We start from the raw sequence: 22642 nt of genomic DNA on the forward strand, positions 1-22642 counted from the left end.
TATTTCTGCCAGAGCCCACAGACTGGAATACGAAAAGAGGTATTTCTGCAAGACACTGCCATCATACATAGTGGGTTTTCCAATTGGCTTAGCAGGTCCCCACCTGTGGCCCTCAGACCCCCGGGAGCTGTGGGATTACCTCAAGGGGTGGGCATATCCCTGTGCACGTTCTTTCTTTACTACACGGAATGAAAACTCTGCCCATCCACACAGACGGACTACGTCTCAAATTTGCATCAGTGTTGTAATGAATAAAAGAAATTAACTTACAATGTTACAAAATATATCTTAGCCTTTTGTTATGTGGTTTCTTAATCAACTGACACCAAAATTGGCATTAGTTTTATGTTTAAGAAAAAAATTTTCTTGGTGTTGAAATACAGCCTTCACACTTGGCAGATTGCTTGACTCAATCCTGGTTCAGAGAATATGGACCACTTACGAGCAGGAGAGACCCTTTCCTCCAGTTACTGGCTTTGATTTCAAGGCATATATGGATAATATATTCACAATTTGGTTTCTAAAACCTTAAAACCTGTTAGGAAGACATTTAAATGGTTAGTTGAGCACTGCTCCTCTCTGAGAAATGTTATCTGGGAATAGAAGCTATAAGCAGTGGGTACATTTCTTAGGCCACAAATTCATAATAAGAAATATAAGCTAAATTTTATTTCTAGCTGCCATTTCCTTGCATTATCAGAAATTTAATCTGAGTGAGCTTGTAGATTTTCATCTCTTCTTTTCCCTGGGATTGTGTCTGGTTTCTGGGAGGACCTTATGAGGTGCCAAGGTGTGCAATGGTGTTGGTGGGGGCAGTGGAGGGAGTAAAGAACCTGGCCTTGTCATCCTTCCACACACGTATCTATTGAACCATACTGTTTCATGACCTCTTCAGGTGCACGAGCAACCTCCATTTCTCCAGGGTCCTCTTGGGCACGAGGAGACATGCTTCCATAAGGCCTTAAAGACTTGGCAAGCCTGTGGATGGCCCCTTCAGTGGGACCCACCATGTACACATTTCTTTTCTGAAGTTTTTTTTTTTTTTTTTTTTGCCAAAGATGGTGAGAGAGCACAAGTAGTGGGAGCGGCAGAGGGAGATGGAGAAGCAGACTCCCTGCTGAGCAAGGAGTCCAATGCCAAACTCGAACCCAGGACCCTAGGATCATGACTTAAGTGGAAGGCAGAGGCTTAACCCACTGAGCCACCCAGGTGCCCCATCTTTTCTGAAGTCTTGCGACCTTCCTGAGGCTGTGCTAAGGATACAAGGAACATGTCCTCTCTATTCCCAGACCGCATAGAAACATCTGGGATTGCGCCACCTTCCCTAGGTGAGCCTGTGGAGTAACACACAGGGCCCAGCATTGACGTCTTTGCTCTTGGTATTTGCCCAGGAATTTCCTCCCCACACCCCACCCCCTCCCAGGCACAGGGAACCCTTTTCTATTCTCCTTAGCTTTTCTTCCAAGTATTTTATCTATGCTGCTAGGTGTTTCTCTTCTTCTTTTTCCTAAGGGCAGCTTCTGGAGCCAAAAGCCAGGAAGACACTCTTCTTTCTCTGCTTCCTGCTGTCACATCCCTCCTCTGAAATAAGAACCTTGAACTAGGTGACACCTGGGTGGCTCAGCTGGTTAAGCATCTGCCTTCAGCTCAGGTCATGATCCCGGGGTCCTGGGATCAAGTCCTGCATCGGGCTCCCTGCTTGGCAGGGAGCCTGCTTCTCTCTCTGCCTGCCTCTCCCCTGCTTGTGCTTGTTCACTCTCACTCTCTATCTGACAAATAAATTAATTAATTAAAAAAAAAAAAAAAAGAACCTTGACCTAGCCCAGCAGCCTGAATGAGGGGAAGAAAAGAGGGGGAGAAAAGGGGAAAGGGACCTGCTGATATTATGCTGCCACACAAATAAATTAATGTTGCCTTCATGGACCCAAATGAAATCAGATACTGAGCAAAACGTGAACTGCGGTAGGATACTTAAAATAAGACCTCCAGCCCCAGAGCAGTTTTTCTTTAGGCTTTTCACATCTCCTGAAGTGTGGCACCCAGAGCTTAGTGGCTTTTAGACATGACACTAAAATATAAAAGGATCTTCTTTAAGGATGGGGTGAACGATGAGCTCCACAGTGGCACATGGAGGCCTTTTTGGCCAATCAGACCTAGGTGTTGGGAGACGAAGGGTAGGCTGGGAAGAAAGGGGCAGCAGCTGCACGCCTTGAGGCACTCTTACTCACACACCCTGTCAAGAACTTTCCTGCTTGTGGAGCTGTTGGAAAGGCAGCTAGCTGCCTCTAACTCAGTGGTCCTTTTCCAAGTGGTCCTTCTCCAAGGAGATCCGACGTCCCTTCATTCACTCAAAAGCATTGACTTCCTACCCTCAACTGCATGCTGGGGAACAAGTAATCAAATCCCATTTGGGTCTTGGTGAATTTATCTAAGTCTCTTACTGAACAACAACAAAAAAAGACGTGGCCTCTGGACTTAAAGATCTCATAGTTTAGTTGGGGGAGGGAGTTGCCCAGGGAAAGACAAATGAAGGGGCGATCTCTTGCTGAGGTGTCCGAGCAGGCTTCAGAGTAGGGCGGCAGGGTAGAACTTGGGAGGAGCCCCAGGGCTCTGGGGTGGAGGGCAAGATGGGACAGGTCAGGCTGAGTGGCAGGCTAGCTGCCACTTACTGGGGAGGAGGCCACGGGAGCCTCTGGTGTGGCTCAGACACAGCCCCAAATTTCCAGGAGCAGTGATGGCTATACATTTCAAATGTGGTAATTAGGAACACATATTTTTTCTCATTCAAAAGAGCTAACTCCTACATGACTAGGCAGGAAGATTCTATTTCCCTGTTTCTCAGCTGTTTGAGTCAGGAGCCCAGGGGAGGAACACGGGGGTGGAGGTTCCTTCACAGTGCAAAAGCAACAAAGGGCTCTCCCTCTCTCCTCTTGGAGAGAGAGTGGCAGCTGACTCCAAAGATCCTATATTTTAGGCAAAGAAGAGTCTGTTGGTAAACCATGTAGGAGCCCCCAGAGTGATAAAGCAGAGCTTTTGCAGCGATGTATTTTTATCGCTGACTGCTTGGCTACAGCTCGCTTGTTCCAAGTGGGCGGCCTCAGCTAACTATGCTCGTCGGAGCATGGAGTGAGCGCCTTAAAAATACAGGTTTGTTGCACCCGATTCATACGGATACCGAGTTCACAGTTATTTTATAAAAGGAGGATAGTGTGAGAAGGTAGGAGGCTCTTTGGCCCACTAACTCATGAAATAGGATTCTGTTTCTCCAGCTGTGAAGAATGAAAATTAATACCCTGTTTGAGGAACCTCAACCATGTCATCTACAGGGTAACTCCTTGTTACGGTAACAAATGAAAGGCTGCATTTGGAGAAAGGCCCCGGTATTCCAGATCACACAGGAAATAATTACACAGTATTATTTTTGAGTGCGTGTAGCAAGAAAATATAATGCTTGGGTAAATAGCCAGAACAGACAAAAGACGTGTGTGTTGAACTGTAAACAATGATCTAAATCAAATTACTTGTTTAGTTCATAAATATACAATAATATGTGCTTTTGCTTATGCCAACAAGATAATCTTTAGAGATGTCTCAGTGACTTCTGGCCTGAAATTTAGTCCACAAAGTGATTATGGAATTAAGATACAATAGAAATGGCCTGGGAAAGCATGGTCCGATTACTGTGTAGCCACTAATCTTTAACATCAACCCAAGGTTTTCAAAAAAAAAACGCCGATCATTTCTAGAGCTATCTAGAACAGGGGTCAGCAGACTTTCTCTTAAAGGGACAAACAGTAAATATTTTAGGCTTGCCACTCTGCCATTGTGCCCAAAAGCGACCACAGGCGATCTGTTAAGGAATGACCGTGACTGTATTCCAATAAAATTTCCTATGCAAAAATAGGTGACCAGCTGGAGGGCCATGGTTTGCTGACCTTTCATCTTGAATAACCACAGAGATGTCGAAAAATTGTGAGTTTATTTGGGAAAGCTAGGAGTTCCATGGAGCAGACTGATTCCTGTGGAGGTGTGGGGTGAGATGGGCAAACTGTGCCCTTTACCGATAAACACTGCATCAGGAGGTCTGGAGGAGGACTGTCTGGTGCTATCAGAGAGGCCAGCTGACTCGTAGGCAGCAGCCCTGGTGCTGGATTCAGGAAGAGTTGCTAGTCCGAGGCGCAAACTCCTTACACAGATGGAGCAAGTACACTTGGCCAACCCCACAGTCTTCACACTTTCGCCTCCCTTGGCGGCTTTGTGAGGTAGCAAGGGGATTCTGGATCTGACCACATCTTCAAAAGGTAAGGTTAGACACCAAAAAGTTCCAGCTTCCCTTCCAATTCGGATTCTTTAAAACAATTGTTTCATCTGGGCAGGTCAGTTCTCCTGCCATATTCCTTGTTGCTGCTGAACCAACCTCACTGAGTAAGCATTCTGTGCTCCGCCTGTCTCTGTCACAGCTGGTGGCTCAGGGATGTGCAACTTACACCCTGACTTGAAAGGTGGGGCTGGGTCCTAATTCTCTTTCATGCCTTTGAACTGAGACCAGAGAGAAGATGCCCTTGGTGGCAGAGATGTAGCCAGAAAGGTTATATGGGGCTCAGGGCCTGGAAGGGCCCCAGGTGGGCCTTGTATAGGACAGAGAGAGGGTTTCAGCTTCTTTCCAAGTTCTGCGATCCAAGAGGGCTGCTGTTCATCAGGAATCCTTCTATTCCAGTGAGGCCACTCTGTGGATTTATAATGACCTCCCTTTCCCTTTTCTTGAGTTGTGTTCATTGGATCTTTTCTTAATAAATCACACAGTGCTCTAGGAGGCACATTTCCTGCCACAACTAAAGCTGTACATAACACATTTGAGGTCTGCCACCCTGATTGTTATAGAGTCTATGGGTTCGACTGTAATCTATTTAATTTCTATACCAGCTGCTGGTAACAAGCACAATCAAAGGACTTTTCAGTCTGTCCTTTCCATTCCCATCCCTCGACAGTGGCCTCATACTTATCACTCCGATCTGGATTTCAGCCCTGGTCTCCTAGAAAACTCCTTTGCCTCTACTCATTCCCTATTCTCGTCCATCTGTTGTCAGAGCTGTTAGATTAATTTTTATAAACCTACTTTCATCAATCACGTCTCAGATGAAAAGTCTAAAGTGCTTCCTACTGCCTTCTGGATATGGTCTGATCTCTTCAAACCAGTATTTTAGGCTTAATAATCTGGTCCCACTTTATCTATTATACTCATATCTCTCATACCCTTCAACATGAACTTCAATTTCAGCCAGGTCAATCTTCCATCACCTCCATCCATTTCTCTCTTCCTTTCCACTTCTGTGTCTTGGCTTATTTTCGTCCCCACCACTTCTCCTATTAATTAGAAGATCTCCTTTCTGTATGAAAATCTAATGATGTTATCTCTGAAAAATAGAAATCTAATATTATCTGTAAGAAAGAGAAGGGGTGGGAAGGAAATGGGGACCATTAGAAACATGACAGAACTATCAGAAGTATATGAAATTGTAGCTGCTAGGTAAGGATGACAGAATGAAGCACACATCTAATTCTCATAGTTTCCAACCTCCCAATGTAAAACTACACTAATAGTATTTTGGGGAGTGGCATAAATCCCAAGGATAAAGAGTGAAAGAAGATACCAAAGGAACTAAATTTTAGAGGGTAGAAAGCAGACAGATGGCAATGGACTTGGCAGACGTGAAAGACCAAACTGTCAACTGACATTAAGTCAAGATAAAAACAAATTCAATATGCACTCCAGAATCCTCCAAAGACTCAAGGATCACTGGCAGCTGTGAAAGGGGCGTGAACTGGGATGTTAAATTAAGGAAGACTGGTTGAATGAAGGCTGAGGATCAGGAGGAGTCTCGGGTCTCCCCTCCCCCCACTCCACATCACTGGCTGATTGTTCCTCCCACACGCTGGCCAAAGTCTAGAGGTTTAGGTTCCAGAGATGGGAAAACAGATGGTTTCTAAATGAAGGAACACCAGCACAGCTGAGGGTGGGTGTGAAGTGTTTCAAACAGGAGAATAAGTGAACGCATGTGTCTTGAAGGCTCCCTGCTCTCTTCCTCCACTTTATCCTTCAGGCCAGAGAAACTGAAGGACAATTCTGTGGAGAATATAACCATCTCAAAAGGAAATATGTAAAGATATTGACTTTAGATGACAACCTAAATAGGTCATCTCACATTAGAGATTTTCAACTAGAGACACAGGCAACGTCTGGAAATAGTTTTGATTGTCACAAACCTGGTGGCGTGGGTGCTGTTGGCATCTCGTGGGTAGAGGCCAGGGATGTTGCTAAGTATCCTACAAGGCACAGAAAAGCCTCCCACACCAGAGTATAAGCCAGCGCACAATGTCAGTGGTGTCACTGCTGATAAATTGTGCCCTACATGAAATTCATGGTCAACTTGCCCATCAAAAAAAGCAACGTTTCCAAAAGTCTCCTACTCTATTATGAGAGCAGAAAACAAAACCAATGGCCAGACAACTGGGGAGGCCTTCTAACGAGGATAGGGATGTAAACAAACAGATAAAAGCAACTGGAAAAAGGGGTTCCATGGGTGGCTTTTTTGGTTGTGTCTGACTCTTGATCTCGACTCAGGTCTTGATGTCAGGGTTGTGAGTTCAAGCCCCTTGTTGGGCTCTATGCTGGGTGTAGAGCCTACCTAAAACAAAGTAAAGCAACTGGGAAAAGAGACTCTGTAGGAGGAAGAAAACTCTAAAAAAAACTATATTAGACTTCCACTTATGACCATGATTAGTATGGACCAGATTTACCTTCCTACTCTAAACAGCTAGAAAACTGGAAAAGATTTAGAACACTGTTTTCCAATATTGGATAACATACAACTCAGGACTTCCTTTCATATCTAAGTTCTGGATTTGACTTTTTTTTTAATTAAGTTTTCTATTTTAAATCAAGTATAGTTAACAGTGTTTTATTCGTTTCAGGTGTACACTACAGTGATTCAACAATTCGATACATTACTCAGCGGTTGTCAGGATAGGTGTACTCTTTCTGGATTTGACCTTTGTGTATAGGGTCCAGTTTGAATTTACTGAACAATTTCCCCACTGATTTACAAATGCCACTTTTCCATTCAGGGATTCATCTACTCCTGTCTCTCTGTTTCTTTGTGCTGGTACCATACTGTATTCTTCACAATGTTGTTGGAAACTCAAATCCATCTGTTTGATCTTGGAAGTTGCTAAAACTGCGAATCTATTAGCATGACGGAAAACCAAAAACCAAGAACACTATTGCCATCTGGCGGAGAGACCTACTATTACCACATCTGAACAAGACCTGCTGTGTCTCCCCTCCTCACTCCCCCATTTAGTCAATGAGTCCTGAAAAATCTTCCTTTATCAGTATCTGTCCCTTCACTTCCATTCTCCCGGTACTTACACCTTAGTCTACTTCCTACTTTGCTAGGACTGTTGCCTTTGAACCAGCCCCTCTCTTTAGTCACTATTCTTTCAATATCTTCTTTGTTGCTATTGTAAGATGTGACAATATTGTCACACCTTACAATTTCACATTAATTTGATGGGTCACTTACAAAGTTCTTGCTTATGAGAAAACATTTTGGAGCTAGTAACAGCAATCTGACTAGGGACAAACAGAGAGCACAAAGTAGAATCTTGATAAATGTTAGCTGAATTGAAAAAAGTTATTTAGTGCCATTTGTTCATTTGCCAAATTTATCTGGGAGGAGGCATAGGCACATGTTTCCAAAATTTTTTTTTAAATTCTGAAATACCAGACTGATGAAAAATTCACATGTGTAATTTTGCTGTGGGCTTTCCTAAAATATTTTTAATTGCAAAATACAAGACCAATATAAATAAAAATTCAGAGTTCTGCAAATGAGTGACTCTATGGATGATGTTGGGAGCCAGGGTTCTCCCTGAGGAAGAAGATACAATATGGAATGGGAGAAGACAAGGAAGAACCCAGAGAGGCTGAATTGGAGGTGAAGGTATTAGTAAACTTGTGGTTTCTAGTATATGTTTTTTAGCTCTTTCTTGAAGGCCCCTTTCTTGAAGAGAACTAGTTTCAACGGCAACCCAGCAGGGCCCAGACCTTAGCATCCAAACACCGTTCTCCACTAAGAGAAACTAGGGATTGTTGGAGAAATGGCTGTCTCCTGGGCTGGGTAGGAAAAAATATAGGATAAATTTGAAACATCTTGTGCTAGAAAGTAAGGAATTCTTCAAGAAAGAATGAGAACATATCTAGAAGACCCAGGAGCCACCTTGAAAGGTCTCCCACTGGCCAAATCTGGGACAACTTGACATGGGAACAAATGAGAGTTACAGACCTGAATAAAATAGCAATCCATGAATTCACGCTAAGTTGGAAAAAGAAAGCTTGTCCTTACCGGAGAATGCCAACTAATAAATGTAAAAGGAATGACAGAATTGGAAAGCCATTTGGCAACTTTCAGGGTAACAATTAATTCAGCCAAGAAACATTATCGGATGCTAAAATTAGTATGTGAAACTTTGCTGAGAAACAGAATATTTACAGTCTCAAATTATCTCCCTACAAAATGCTTAACTTAATGGAAAAGAGTATTAACTTTACAGTGAAGAAATCTAGCAGATACCACTTAAAACCAGTGATCCAATTAACTCCTGGTAATGGAATAACCGACACCATAATGATATCCTGGTTCTTAGGAAATACACACTTAAGCATTTGTGGTAAAAGGGCATTGTATCTGTAACTAACACTCCAATGGTCAAGGGGAAAAAAAAGCATTTAATTATTTATTTTTAGCATGATTTTTAAAAGAGATTTTTACTTGACACAGACAAAAACAGCCAGAGAGTGAACACAAGCAGGGTAAGTGAGAGTTACAGACCTTCTTCCTGCAGAGGAAGAAGCAGGCTTCCTGCTGAGCAGGGAGCCTGATGCAGGGCTCTATCCCAGGACTCTGGGATCAGGGCCTGAGCCGAAGGTAGACACTTAATGACTGAGCCACCCAGGGACCCCATTAAAAAAAAAAAAAAAAAGGATTTATTCTCTACAGATATCTATACTGATAAAGGGAAATCTCCCCCTTAGTGTCAGATGACTACTAGTTAATACAAAAAGAATGATGTAGTTAGAAAATCGGTTTTGTAAACATCCCAGGGGAAAATGTTTTCAGGTAAGAATCATCAAAGGGTGCTAAATCTACAAGGGGCAGGTTTATGAGGAATAGAATATCAACATGGTCTCAAAAGTTTCTCCTCACAAATTATGTACTAATTGTGAAAGGAAAAATCGTTAATGATACAGTGGAGAAATTGGATGACATCTTACCCAATTGTTCAAAATGGACATCAATATGGGGCAAAGGGATATTGCTGAGTCTGGATGTGACCCTGGGAGGCCACATCACTCATATAGCGTTTTAGCTCATACTGCATGACCCAAATCTAACCACAGGGAAACATTACAAAAATCCAAACTGAAGGAAAATCTCTATTTTAACTGTCCTGTATTCTTCAATAGATCAATACTACAAAAGACAAAGGCTGAAGAACCATTCTAGAGGACAGAATCCTGAGACTCTAAGGAAGATCCTGGAGTAGATTCTGTAGCTCAAAAATAAAATTACCAATGGAACAACTGAACTTGGAATAGGGGCTATCAGTGAAAGCATTCTATCACTGTTAAATGCCTGAACTTGAGAACTGTATTAAGTGTACTTGTTTTTATGAAGTCTATCTGTAACACTACAGGTGAAACGGTAGGTCTGCAACGTACTCTCAGATGGGTCAGGAAAAATATATAACGAGATAGAAGATGGTAAACCCAACATGAGAAACATAAAAAAAAGAAGTCTAAATGTAGAACAATGTAGGTTTCTTCTACTTAAAATGTTCAGAACACATACATATATGTGCATATAAATACATATATTTCTAGGACACTGTAATTAGTAGTCTCTTGCTCCCCCAGGTAAGGGAAATAGGAGCTAAAATGTATAAGGTGGCACGAGGGCAAAACAGTTAAGACTTTTCTCAATGTTTAATTCCACTCCACAGAAAAAACGGATTTTTTAAATATGTGCACACAAACTTCTGCACCTGTGTAATTACATCATTTTGATGACTGCATAATCTATGAATGAATGTACTTAAAAGTGTTCTATGGGTATTTGTTTCTAATATGTATATTTTAAATACAATGAGATTTTTAAAATTATGTTATTTCATCATTTTTATATTTACTTTGATAAAAGCTATTTGGCCTTAATTGTTATTTTATAGTTTTTTGTTGTTTTAGAGGCGGGGAGAGTGCTGGGGGTTGCAGAGGGAGAAGGAAAGAATCTTAAGCAGGATCCACTCCCAGCACAGAGCTGTCTCAGGGCTTGATTTCAGGACCCTGAGATCATGACCTGAGGTGAAACCAGGAGTTGGATGCTTAACTGACTGAGCTACCCAGGCATACCTTATAGTTTGTTTTTAATGCCTTCCTTTTTTTTTTTTTTTTTTTTTAAGATTTTATTTATTTGTCAGAGAGAGAGCACAGGCAGACAGAGTGGCAGACAGAGGCAGAGGGAGAAGCAGGCTCCCTGCCGAGCAAGGAGCCCGATGTGGGACTTGATCCCAGGACGCTGGGATCATGACCTGAGCTGAAGGCAGCCGCTTAACCAACTGAGCCACCCAGGCGTCCCTAATGCCTTCCTTTTAAAAAATATTTTATATTCATGTTTTGTTTGGGCATTTTCCTCCTCATCTAACAAATCTTATTCAATTTAGGGCATACTAGGATTTCAATAATATGAAGATTTATAATACTTTGAGTCTATCTTGAGTATAATACTAATAAAAATATTCATGGAAGAACTTGAGTCTGGCCAGGAGATTGTTTCTGGAAGTTATGCAAGGCATGAATATGAAATGTAAGTTGCAGAAGTCTAGATCCCAGCTGATACCTGAGAAATGTACTTTCCTAAAGCCGACCAACCCAACTTTTAACGGATCTGGGCCACTCTCTAAGTGGATCCTATTTTGGTTTCCTTGTGATGATTTAAATGAAAAATCCCTAATTGATTCAAGTACGAGGAGATACTTCCTGCTCTCAGAGCTATTTTTGTTATATTTTGGATCACCCTTATGATCTTTCTGGATAAGAATAAAAATGTATCGGGGCACCTGGGTGGCTCAGTGGGTTAAGCCTCTGCCTTCAGCTCAGGTCATGATCTCAGGGTCCTGGGATTGAGCCCCGCATCGGGCTCTCTGCTCAACAGTGAGCCTGCTTCCTCCTCTCTCTGCCTACCTCTCTGCCTACTTGTGATCTCTCTCTCTGTCAAATAAATAAATACAATCTTTAAAAAAAAATAACAATGTCTCTTAGAGAAATACTATTTGTAAAACCTTACAGATAAAGTTGAAACTTTAAATACTTTCCATAATAATTTTAAAACAAATAGAAAAGTAGTTATCTAGGCATTGCCCAAACTAGCAAACAATACAGTCAGGACAGCTAGAGGTGATCCTAAGAACCAAAGGCCAAGATGTCTGTTATGCCTTCTTTGCGCAGACATGCAGAGAACCTGAGATGAAAAATCCAGAGGTCCCTGTCAATTTTGCAGAATTTTCCAAGATGTGCTCTAAGAGGAAGACAATGTCTGGGAAAGAGAAGTCTAAATTTGATGAAATGGCAAAGACAGATAAAGTGTGTTATGATCGGGAAATGAAGGATTATGGACCAGCTAAGGGCAGCAAGGAGGAGGACCCTAATATCCCCAAAAGGCTACTATCTGGATTCTTCCTGTTCTGTTCAGAATTCTGCCCCAAGATCAAATCTACAAACCCTGGTATCTCTAATGGAGATGTGGCAAAGCTGGGTGAGATGTGGAATACCTTAAGTGACACTGAAAAGCAACCTTACAACGGTAAGGCAGAGAAGCTTAAGAAGTATGAGAAGGATGTCGCTGACTGTAAGTCTAAAGGAAAGCTTGACGGTGCAAAGGATCCCAATACCCAACAAAGTTGCCCGGAAGGAAGTAGAAGAGGAAGATGAAGAAGACAAGGAGGATCAAGAGGAGAAGATGGAGGAGGGGAGGAGGAGGAGGAGGAATAAAAAAACCGTTGATCTGTTAAAAAAAAAAAAAGAAAAGAAAAGAAAGAAATGTAGTATCTATACCATGTACATCATCATGTTATCTGTCCTACATGTTTTATAGAGATATGTATTCATACATACTGCGCTTGGCAACAGGAAATACGTTTTTGGTTTCCCATAGTAGGCTGCAAGTTTCAAAAGCAGAAGTCTTAAACCTCTAAAGGCAGCATAAGAAAAAAATCTTTGTTTGAACCTCAAAGTTGTCTTTTAGCAATCTTTACCATATATAAAAGAAGAGTCAAGATGTTGATTTTGTTCTATTTATTTTTGGTGGGTGGGGAGGGGAGGTAAAAAAAAAAAAAGTTTGGGTTTTGCTTCAAAGAGTTTTCCTAAAGAGAAGTAACTCATTCATTACACATTCCCATGGATATACACTGTTTCTTGGCTTTAAACTTTCAGGACAGTTTGAATTCAAGGTAATTGTGATAAAATGTACTTCTGAAATTCAGTGTATTCATTTGGACACACATGGGGTGACCCCTTGTGTTCTCATTCTCATACAAAAGGTACTGGCACTTTGGCCTCAAGAACAAGTAAAAGTATCATAAACACAACTTGTGATTTGGGTCTGGGCTAATGACTAAGGAACTATACAGCTGTAATGGTCTCGGATATTTCAATGCCCTGTGAACCTACAATTAATAAAGAGACTGCTGATTCTAAGAACTATGCCAACAACAAGGGAATGAAAGAAGAGTTATAAGTCTGATGCAAAGTTCAGAGCAAAATATCAATAATCTCCTCCTCACTTTTGTGATATCAATAAATAAAGTAGAGAGTGAGGATAAGAATTATATGAATAATGATAAAGAAAAACCATCTACAGAAATCAGAAAATATTTTTCATTAAACTTGTCACTTATTCTAGTTCAACAAGTTGCTTGTGAGGAAAAGAACTAAGGCAAGAAACCAGTTACTTGTTGTTTAGAACTTCTTAAGAGCAAAAAATGAACACCAATCAACTTCCTTGGTTTAATATTATCTTATAACGTGTTATTTTGGAACTTGAACAACTGTGTTATGCCTTGAAAGTTGAAAGCGAAAAATAAAAATCACATAGAAAGCCAGAAATGTCATTAACACATCTACACAGACGTTTGCTTGTAGTTTTTGGTATCCAAAACCTTTTTTCCACACATTGCGCAGATGCCTAAAACAAACAAACAAAACATGTAAGCAATCAAATCATAATACTGACTATTAAAACCAATCAAATACCAAGTATCAACAGTTTGCTTTATGTAAGTCATTCCCGAGGCTTAGGATGAGAAAAGAGAAAAAGACAGCACAGACCTGTAACTACCAACAATTCCCAAGTTTTGTCTTGCCTTAGAAAAAAGAGCACTTGACAGCATCTATGAAAGGCTACTCCTTTCCTGTGTTATCTAAGACAGTATCAAGAGTAGGCTCAATATGAATAGAAAAATGGTATTGAAAGAAACTTACCCTTTTTGTAGGCACAGCCCTGGCAATAATGAGAACCTGGTTGATGCACAGAACTTTTACAAATCCTGCAAGTGGAGAACTTATTCTTTCCATATGGATCGAATCTAGAGTTTTTTTGTTTTTTTTTTTAAAGAGAAAGAAAAAAAGATGTATAATAGAATAGAAACACTTAAATGACCTCCCTTAAGCAACGAAGGGATGAAATCATGCACTCTGTTCTCTGTTACACTCTCCAATTGCCAGGCATGGCACGCTTGCAGGGGCCACTCTCCCAACGCCTGCACACCCCTACCCCTTCCAGGGGACTTGTATGCTGGTGAAGAGTCAGTTCCTTAATCCCAAACCCATTTCTATGAGTTGTAATTGCCAATCTATGTGTATGATATAGTTTCATATTATGGAAACTGATGAAATGTGGATAAAAGAAGCATGACCAATTCTATTAAAAACTATGAGAATTCTTTAGGATATGGCTGGGTCAGTGTGAATCACTGAACTGCTGCTGAATATGGGCAAGATCGTAAGTGAAAGGACTCGGCACTTTGCAAGTCTGTCAGTTCTGGCTCCACTTTAAAGATACCGGAAATGTGCATTCTGGTTATGATTTATGTGAGGAAAATGATGAAGAACTCTTATCAGTAGACTCAGACTCAAAAAGCCCGTCTCGGTGCCAAATGACTGATGAATGCATGTGCCGTTATGTGCTGTGACTTACAAGAAGGTACATGTACGTTTTAATAACTTCCTCCTTTAGCTGACATTTTCCATTAATTGATCCAATCCCTTTGTGGAAAAGAGTTTCTACTACGTAAGAGTGCTACCTTATAGTGCTTGGAGTAGAAAATAACTCCTTCTAAACTGGCCCTAACTTTTGTAACAATACTCATATACCGAATACCAACACTGTCCTAGACCTTGCTTCTTCTCTTGGGGTAGTAAAATACAACAGCTCATTTTCAAAGGTTAATTTCTCCAAACCCAACAGAATGTCCCTTTACTCTGCACAAGGGAAGATAGACACTGTTCTTCTTTTTAATAAGCTCAACTGGTGTGCATCCATATGGATGTTTTCTTTTGCTTCAAACCATATTTTATTCTAAGATGCACATTTCAGTATGGCTGAAATCTTACAGTTAGTTGACAGAGACTTTTCTTTCTTAAAGCAATGATACATCTTCTAAATGTTGGTATCTGGGACACCTGAGTGGCTCAGTCAGTTAACATCTGCCTTCGGCTCAGGTGGTCTTGGGTCTGAGTCCCACACTGGGCTCCTTAATCAGCGCGGAGCCTGCCCCCTGCCTGCTGCTACCCCTGCTTGTGCCTGTGCTCTCTGTATCTCTCTCTCTCTAACAAACAAAGTCTTTAAAATCAATCAATCAATCAATCAATCAATCAATGTTGGTATCTTAGATTCAATGTCATACATTCACATTCCAATGTGAGACATTTAGAGTATCCAAAGTAATAGCTACTTATTAATGATACTGGAGTGAGGTTGGGAGCATGAAGGAACTGGAAGTATCTAACACTGTACAATCTGTAAAAATTATAACTTAGTTCCTAATAACTGAGCAGTCTTAGAAGATATCGGTAAGTCAGAGCAATACTTAAGTGTGATGCTCCACTGAAGATTAAGTCTTGTGTGCTGTTTTATATCCATTATTTAATAAGTACCATTATGTATATGGTAGCCAGGCACTACAGGTAGTAAAAGCTTTATTATTATTATTATTATTTCTAATCCTTGGGGTAACGTCATGAAACAGGTATTTATTCATTCAGCAAATATGAGGTGAGTGCCTACTATGTCCCTGTCACTGTTTTACATACCAAAGATGAACCTGACAGACAAAGCCTCTGCCCTCCTCAAGTTAACATTCTAGTAAGACAATAAATAAAAAACAGATAGTAAGTAAAGAAACAAACATGCTTTTCAGATAGTAATACATCTTGTAGAGACAATTCAAACAGGACATTGTGGCAGACATGAGGGGAAGGAGGGAAGATATCAGTTCAAATGCCCATTAGGGACCCACTCTGAGGAGGTGACATTTCAGCTAAGATCCTAGGAACAAAAAGATGCCAGCCAGGTAAGCTCCGTGGGAAGAACTGTAGGAGGAGGGAACAGCAAGCACAAACCTCTTCCAGTGGGAATGGGCTTGGTCTAGCTGATGCAGGAGTTGGTACAAGGAAGTCAGAGGGGGGATGGGCCAGATTACGGAAAACCTTGTAATAAGGTGGAAGGGAGGGGTTACATCATATTCTGCATGAAACGAAAAGCAAGGCAGGGTTCTGAGGAAAGCATTTATGTAACCTTTAAAGGACCACTCTGGCTACTATGAGACTGAACCACAAAGAACTAGAGAGGAAGAAGAAAGATGGAAAGTTATTATGGCATCTAAGTAAGAAACACCAGTGGTTTGGAAGAGGGTAACAGCAGTGAGATGGACAGGAGGAGGCAGATGCAGGTTATATGCTGGTGGCAGTGCTAAAGAGCTTGCTGATAAAAGGGAAGTGAGGAAAAGGGAGGGATCAACGCAGAATTCTAGCTCTTAGGCTCGAAGGGCTGGACTGGAGTGGTGTGATGATGAGAAGACTGCAGGAACAGGTGCCTGTTAGACACCAAACTGGTAAGTCAGCTAGGCACTTGCATATATCTTTGGAGCTCAGAGAAGAAGTCTGATTTATAGTCATTAATAAATCTAATTTATAGTCATTAACATACTATTTGAATTTAAAGCCTCTGGACTAAAGTCACTTGAGGAAAGAGTATACATTTATAAATAGAAAAAAAAGAGAAAGGTCTAGGATTGAGTCCAAAGGCACTTGACTGAGAAAGAATGGTGAATTGGGAGGAAAAAAGAGTACGGTACCCAAGAGCCAAGAGAACAGAAGGTTGCAGAGGCATCAGGTTGGTTCGGCGAGTGAAAAAAGCGGCTCTACTCTCATCTCCACGGCTGCACGGCTGCGAGCTCAGGCCCCACACTGAAGGTAGAGCTTAATTAAAAATAAGAGAGAACAGAAGGTTGCAAAAATGAGAGCTGTTAAAAGATTAAGTAAGAAAGAATAGAGAAGTCCATCAGGTGTGAACTTGCTGAGAGCAACTGCAGGGGTTTGGTGAGGCTGAAGGCCCAGTGGAGTGGCTGAAATTGCAAATGGAACTTCAGACGCTGAGAAAGCATCTGAGAGCAAGGCTTTTGAAAACTTTTGCTGTGGAGGGAAGCAAGGAAATGGGAGTGGCAGCTAAAAGGATTCATAGAATTTTTAAGACTGGAAATAGTAAAGCATGGTGTCAAAAAGTGATTTTTAGGGTGGGAGACACTTTTATCTCCATTCTTAGATGAAAAAGTAAAGTTTAGAAAAGTCAAGAAATTGGCTTAATTTCCTGAAGGTCCCAGAGCTGGGCAGGAACAGAGTCTAAATTCAAATAAGGGCTGACTCCAGACCTTCTGATCTGTCCACGTCTATTACCTCCAGTTTGTATGATAATTAAGAACCAGATAAAATAACCTAGAGTAAACCCAAACCAGGCAATATTATTCCAAAACTAGTCCTATAATCAATACCACACTGAAGCACCTCAATGAAACTGCAAAGTAGTTTTAGGGATAAGAAACAGTAGTTTTCAAAAGAAAAAGAACGAGATAAAGTAAAAGTCATGTTTTCTGGTGAAATTATATATAAAAAAATAGCACTAATATCTTCATATATTCATACATTGAGGAGGAGCAAGGTGAAACCAGCAGGTTATAACAGACGGCTTGGCTTTGCATGCCAGGACCTACTGAACTCTGTTATATCATGAGAGAATGATGCACACCAAATTCACTCCAGTATGTTTAATTAAGACTAAAGAGAATGGAAAGTTATATGCCTGCAGAGTGGCTGCTCCTATACCTACCTTGCTTTTTTTGAAGTCAAAGCTTTATTTTCATTCAGCTTTCTTCCACCACTTTCTAAATCAAAATATACATGTATTTTAGTGGGTTATTTCTGCACATTTCACTATAACATATATATTTAACATTTAACAATTAGTTAAAAAGTTCATTCTTTGGCCTCCTACCAGTAGACTAGCCTGTATCAAAATTTTCAAAAATCCCTAGTTAATAGCCACTACCTGAATAGGAAACATTTATTATGGAGGAATAAAATTATGGATAATCATCTTATTTCTCAGGCTCAGAGGATTTTAGGGATGGGTCTACACTGAATTTATCTAGCATAAAGTCTTAAAGCCACCACTTTGGTGCCATAGACCCTGCATACAAGTACAAGTATTTCTTTTCCTTCCCTTTGGAAATACCTCAACTGTATCTAATGATATGACAGTGAAAATGTAAATGTGTAAATGATTTGTTCAAGAATATAAAAGTCAGGTTAAGAGAGTGGGAATTAAATACAGACTTTAATAAAGCAGAATCAAATCAGTTACTATGATCTATTCATTGGTAGAAAAATCATTTAATGATTTTGCTCTTTTGCCTGACAGATTACAAACCCTTAACATGTAACCCAGAGAATAAAAGAAGACATTAAATTGTTGGGGGATCTGGGATTCTTTAGTGTTTAAGAGATGAAATACTTTGCACACACAAGATTTCTTTTTACAAATAAAGTAAAGCGAAAACATTAATCACAGGAAGCATGGGATTCAACTTCTCTTTTCTAAATGGAAAAATACCTGTGGTATTCCTTGCACCATCTTTCCATGTGTCTGGAGTGATAACAGTACCAAGTTTCTTTTCACCTGTTGTAACAAGATAATAGAAGTAAGGGGAACTCGGATTTACTATCTAATAAATATACTACATGGCGCTTAAAATTCACAGTGGTATCAACCATTGTCTTACAGTAGGAGCTTTTTCATGCCGGGGTAGGGGCTGTGAACTGAGACTGAAGATACTAACTGTAGGCAATGGGTAGCTGACTCTCGGTGACATCTGTACAGTATGAATAATGACAGGCTTTTCCTGTACCATGTATACTTTAAACAAATCTGATAAATCTAAACAAATCTGATACTTATTCCATAAGTATTTACTAAACGCTTATGATATGTAAACTGTTATACAAAGTTCAGAGAGAAATAAAATGATAAATTAGATAAAGCTCTAGGTTTCAAGGTATGTACAACACACTATTTTCTCTAACAGTGGTCCTTAACCTGGGTCCCAGGGGTAGACCTCAGAAGACAAGGGAAAAAGATGAAGTTGAACACCACACTACTATATAGCCACATTTTTGGTAAGAGTCCATAGCTTTCATCAGATTTTTCAAAGGGGGTCAGAGACCTCTGAAAAAGAACCATTCAAACCAAAATATAAACTAGAAAATAAAAAGCATAGTAGCAGACAGCTGAAGTCCTAGAAGAAATTCCACGGAGAAAGAAATAACCTTAGCTGGGGAAATCCAGGAAAGCCTGTGAAGAAGGCAGGAAGAGGGTCTGGATCTGGCAGTGGGACTGTGAAGAATGAGGAGGAGAGATGATGAAAGCAAACTAGAGAAAGGACATATCCTGAAGAAAGGCATGGAAAGCTCAGGGTACACATGGGCATGCTAGGAGTGGTTTGGCCAAAGAGTGAGGGTAAGAGTAAGTGAAAATAAAGTTGGAAAGATAAGCCAGCCTCATTGTGGAGGGTCATCCTGAATTCCAGGCTCTAAATATAAAAACCCAAAATTAATCTCTGCGCACTGAGAATTTGTTAAAGGTTTTAAATATAGAAAGTGATAGAGTGCACGTATATTTAGGTTCAATGCAAATATCTTGTGATTACTCTAAACCATGTCCTTGCATAATGATGAAGGACAGTAAGACAAAGTCTTTACCCTTTGGTTCTACTGTCTGGCATTTGGTAGACATTTAATACTTGTTGCATGAATGAAAAGAAAAGGTGACAAAATACAAGAATGAAAGGTGGAGTCAGGGTCTAACTGAGCATTTTTATAAGGAAGGGGAGCTGATTAAAGATTCCAAAGGCTACAGAGACAAAGAGGTAGGGAAGGATGGCAACAGGGACACGAGTAGAATTCTCCTTGAAGAAAGGGAAAGAAGTAAATTGGCATGGATGCAGATCTGTTTATGGGTATAGTAAAAGAAGTTGAGGATGTTCCCATTTAATTACCTTGCTTTTCTTATGCCTATAAGAAGGTATTTGTCAAAAGAGCATGAGGTAGATGAAGCTGTTAAAGTTTAAGGGACTGGAGAGCTTGGAATAGTCATAGCAACAAAGGGCAAGGGGACTGACTAAAGAGAAGTAAAAAAGATTGATGAGTAGTATTAAAGATCCTGGAGATTAGGAATTGTGTACTTTTAGTGGTACCAACTGGTTCATTTGTACAGTTTTCCCCAGTGGCCTTCAAACACACATGCAGGACAGTTTAGAGAGAGAAGAGCCAAAGGCAGGGAGAACACAGTTTGAAGGGAAAGGGGCTGGTAAGGGATCGCATTAGTCTAACTTGAGTGATGGGGACCTCAGCTAGGGTACTTGAGGGGTAAATGAGAGGCTAGGGAAAATATGAGCTATTGAATGGAGGTAAAAACAGCAGCACATGCACGTGTTTGGATGCAGATTCACAAAGGAATGGGGGATGCATGAGAGATGATTCAGGCTTTGTGAATGGGTGACTGGGAGGACTGCCATGCCATTAAATGATGGAAGAGAAAGTATAGATTTGTGAAGTAGGGTGACAAATTCAGTCTTGGAAGTACTAAACTGCTACGTAACAACCAGATGGAGGTTCCCAGTATTGTCTGAAGAAAATTCTTCTATTGGTCTTACTTTAGAGAGGTCGACTGGAGATGTGGATTAGACTGGCATGGATATGCTACTTGAAGCCAGATAGTTCCAAAACAAATGTCAAAAGAAGGTCAGATACAGATCACTAGGAAACATCTATTTTAAAGGAAAAGGAGAATAAGAAAACTCAGAGTATAGTGGTAGAGGAGCACACGGAGAAATAAATTCAAAGGGAATTAAGACTAAGTTTCAAAGTCACAGAATAGAAAAGGACTGAAAGAAAGGTCTTTGAATTAAGACTCTATTTTTATTTGAAAAATAAGAGTCTATAGAAGGTAGAAAGGTATTAGAACAAAGAAATAATACACAGACTTTCAGAAGTGCAGAGAAGTAAAAAGCAGGTGACCCTTTAGAACACATATCACGTCTAGATCCAACTATCTGTATTTATTTTAGTACCACATTAGATCTTGGGTTCTCAGAATTTTTATCACCTTAGGAAATTAACTCTCACAATTTGCCCAGTATCCTCAATTTCCTTGAGAAAATGCATTTATTGTGTAAAGAATATCACACAAAAAAGTTAAACCAGGCAGGATACCAGTCCTCTAAAGTTAAAATATACAGAATTAACACAAATTGCATAAAAGGCTAAATTTACATGTTTAGGAACCAAACTACATAAGAGAGAAGACATCAAGGAAGGTGCATAACTTAAATACATGTAAGTCATATTTACTCAAACAGGCAAAACAAAAAAACTTCTTAAGTACTGGATGGAGTAGAGTTAAAGGATGTCAATGTCAAAAAGCTTAATGTGCTTTTTGGAGTGATTAAAATATTCTAAAATTGTAGTGATGGTTGCACAACCCTATGAATATACTGAAAATAACAGAATTGTACATTTTAAATGTGTGACTTGTACCTATGTCAATTACATTGCAATAATTTTTTAAAAGCTTAGTATGAGATGATGATATAAAGCACAGAAAAATGGAAATATTAGTTCCACTCTACCCCTCATAAAATGGAGCAGAGTTTAATTCTGAGTGCCATACATTGGTGGTTATGACAGAAATAACCAGTTTTTGAGTATACACTAAGGCACTTTTAACAGGCTTTACCTACATTATCTAATTCTCACAAAACCCATAAATTATGTATTATTCTCATTTTTCAGATGAGAAAACTGGGGCCAAGAAATATTAGATAACTCACCCATAGTTATTCTTTTACCTAAAGTAAAAACTGTGATTCAAACTCATGGGTGCCTGTGTTCAAAGGTTTATCTACTGTTGGGGGGCGTCTTATAACAAAATCCAGATAAAAGGACTTGAACCCTTGTCTCAGAAGAGTCAGAAATGTCCAGCCTGAGGAAAAGGACTTAGGGTATGACGGCTGTTTGAAAGCAAACAGTCTATGACATTAAAAAGCCATATTTTCTAGAAAGCTCAAGAGTTTATATTAGAATTATTGATGGCAACTATAGGGAGGAAGGACTTTTCTAGAAGCCAGTGACATTGATACAGACTACTGTGAAGGTGGTACAACTTTCTGAACCTTGCCTCAATACCACAGGTATTCATGCAAAGAGCATTTACGCCATCGGACAGGCTGCTAACTTTGGGTTGCTAGTTAAAATATAGGATGCCCAGTTAAATTTAAATTTCAAACAATGAATGGTGTTTTAGTACTGTCACTAAAAGTAGGGCCAAAGCACTTTCAGTAGTGAGGAGCAGCAAGCAAAGACAAGTCTCAAATATTGAATGGGACACACTTCCCCTAATAAAAGTATTCATATTTTTAATGTCTGCTAAATCTGGAAACTCTAGATATTGTATATCTTTTAAGATCCATTCCAACCCTGAGGGTCTGTGAAGCGAAGGAGCCAGTCAAGCGCTGTACGGGATGAGATCCCGAGTTGGGGGAGGCAAAGGAAATAGACAAATGAGTGCAAAAGAGACCACTCTGAACGCAGAATAACTATATGGTCGTTGGGGAGAGAAGGAATGGTCAAAGGGGTAGCAGGACAAAGGCCAGAATCGGAGACCCGTGGCCGAAAGAAAAAAAAGAAAACGCAAAGTACCCTAAGAACTCCAGTTAGCCTCGCCTAGCCTCCGTCTCCCAGAGATGTGGCCCCTTAACTTACATTTTTCGCACACCATCCTTCCCCGAAGGCTCCCTCGGCCCCAGAAACAGCAGCAGCTTGAAAATGTCAACACAACAGCCAGGGAAGGATTCCCCTTCCGGGTTACGACAACCCACTTCCGGCCCCTCCTCCCATCGCCCCGCCCATCCCACACCTGAA

At 40.4% G+C, this 22642-nt stretch overlaps 1 protein-coding gene and 1 pseudogene across 1 annotated transcript; one reads left to right on the plus strand and one right to left on the minus strand.

The window, feature by feature from the left end:
* LOC123386954 overlaps window positions 1-12083 on the plus strand; it is a 34858-nt pseudogene extending 22775 nt beyond the window's left edge.
* A 311-nt stretch (window positions 12084-12394) lies between these two features.
* On the minus strand, window positions 12395-22614 carry CRIPT (CXXC repeat containing interactor of PDZ3 domain). The gene is made up of 5 exons (XM_004753002.3): window positions 22484-22614; window positions 18279-18344; window positions 17496-17550; window positions 13595-13698; window positions 12395-13298 (listed from the first exon to the last, which is right to left on the minus strand). Exons 1-5 carry the CDS (start codon window positions 22497-22499, stop codon window positions 13234-13236), a joined length of 306 nt encoding a protein of 101 aa, XP_004753059.1. The 5' UTR covers window positions 22500-22614; the 3' UTR covers window positions 12395-13233.
* Between the last annotated feature and the right edge of the window lie 28 nt (window positions 22615-22642).

Source organism: Mustela putorius, unplaced genomic scaffold (genome assembly GCF_011764305.1).
Source record: "Mustela putorius furo isolate JIRA1106 unplaced genomic scaffold, ASM1176430v1.1 tig00000224_pilon_pilon_pilon, whole genome shotgun sequence".
NCBI classification, from domain to species: Eukaryota; Metazoa; Chordata; class Mammalia; order Carnivora; family Mustelidae; genus Mustela; species Mustela putorius.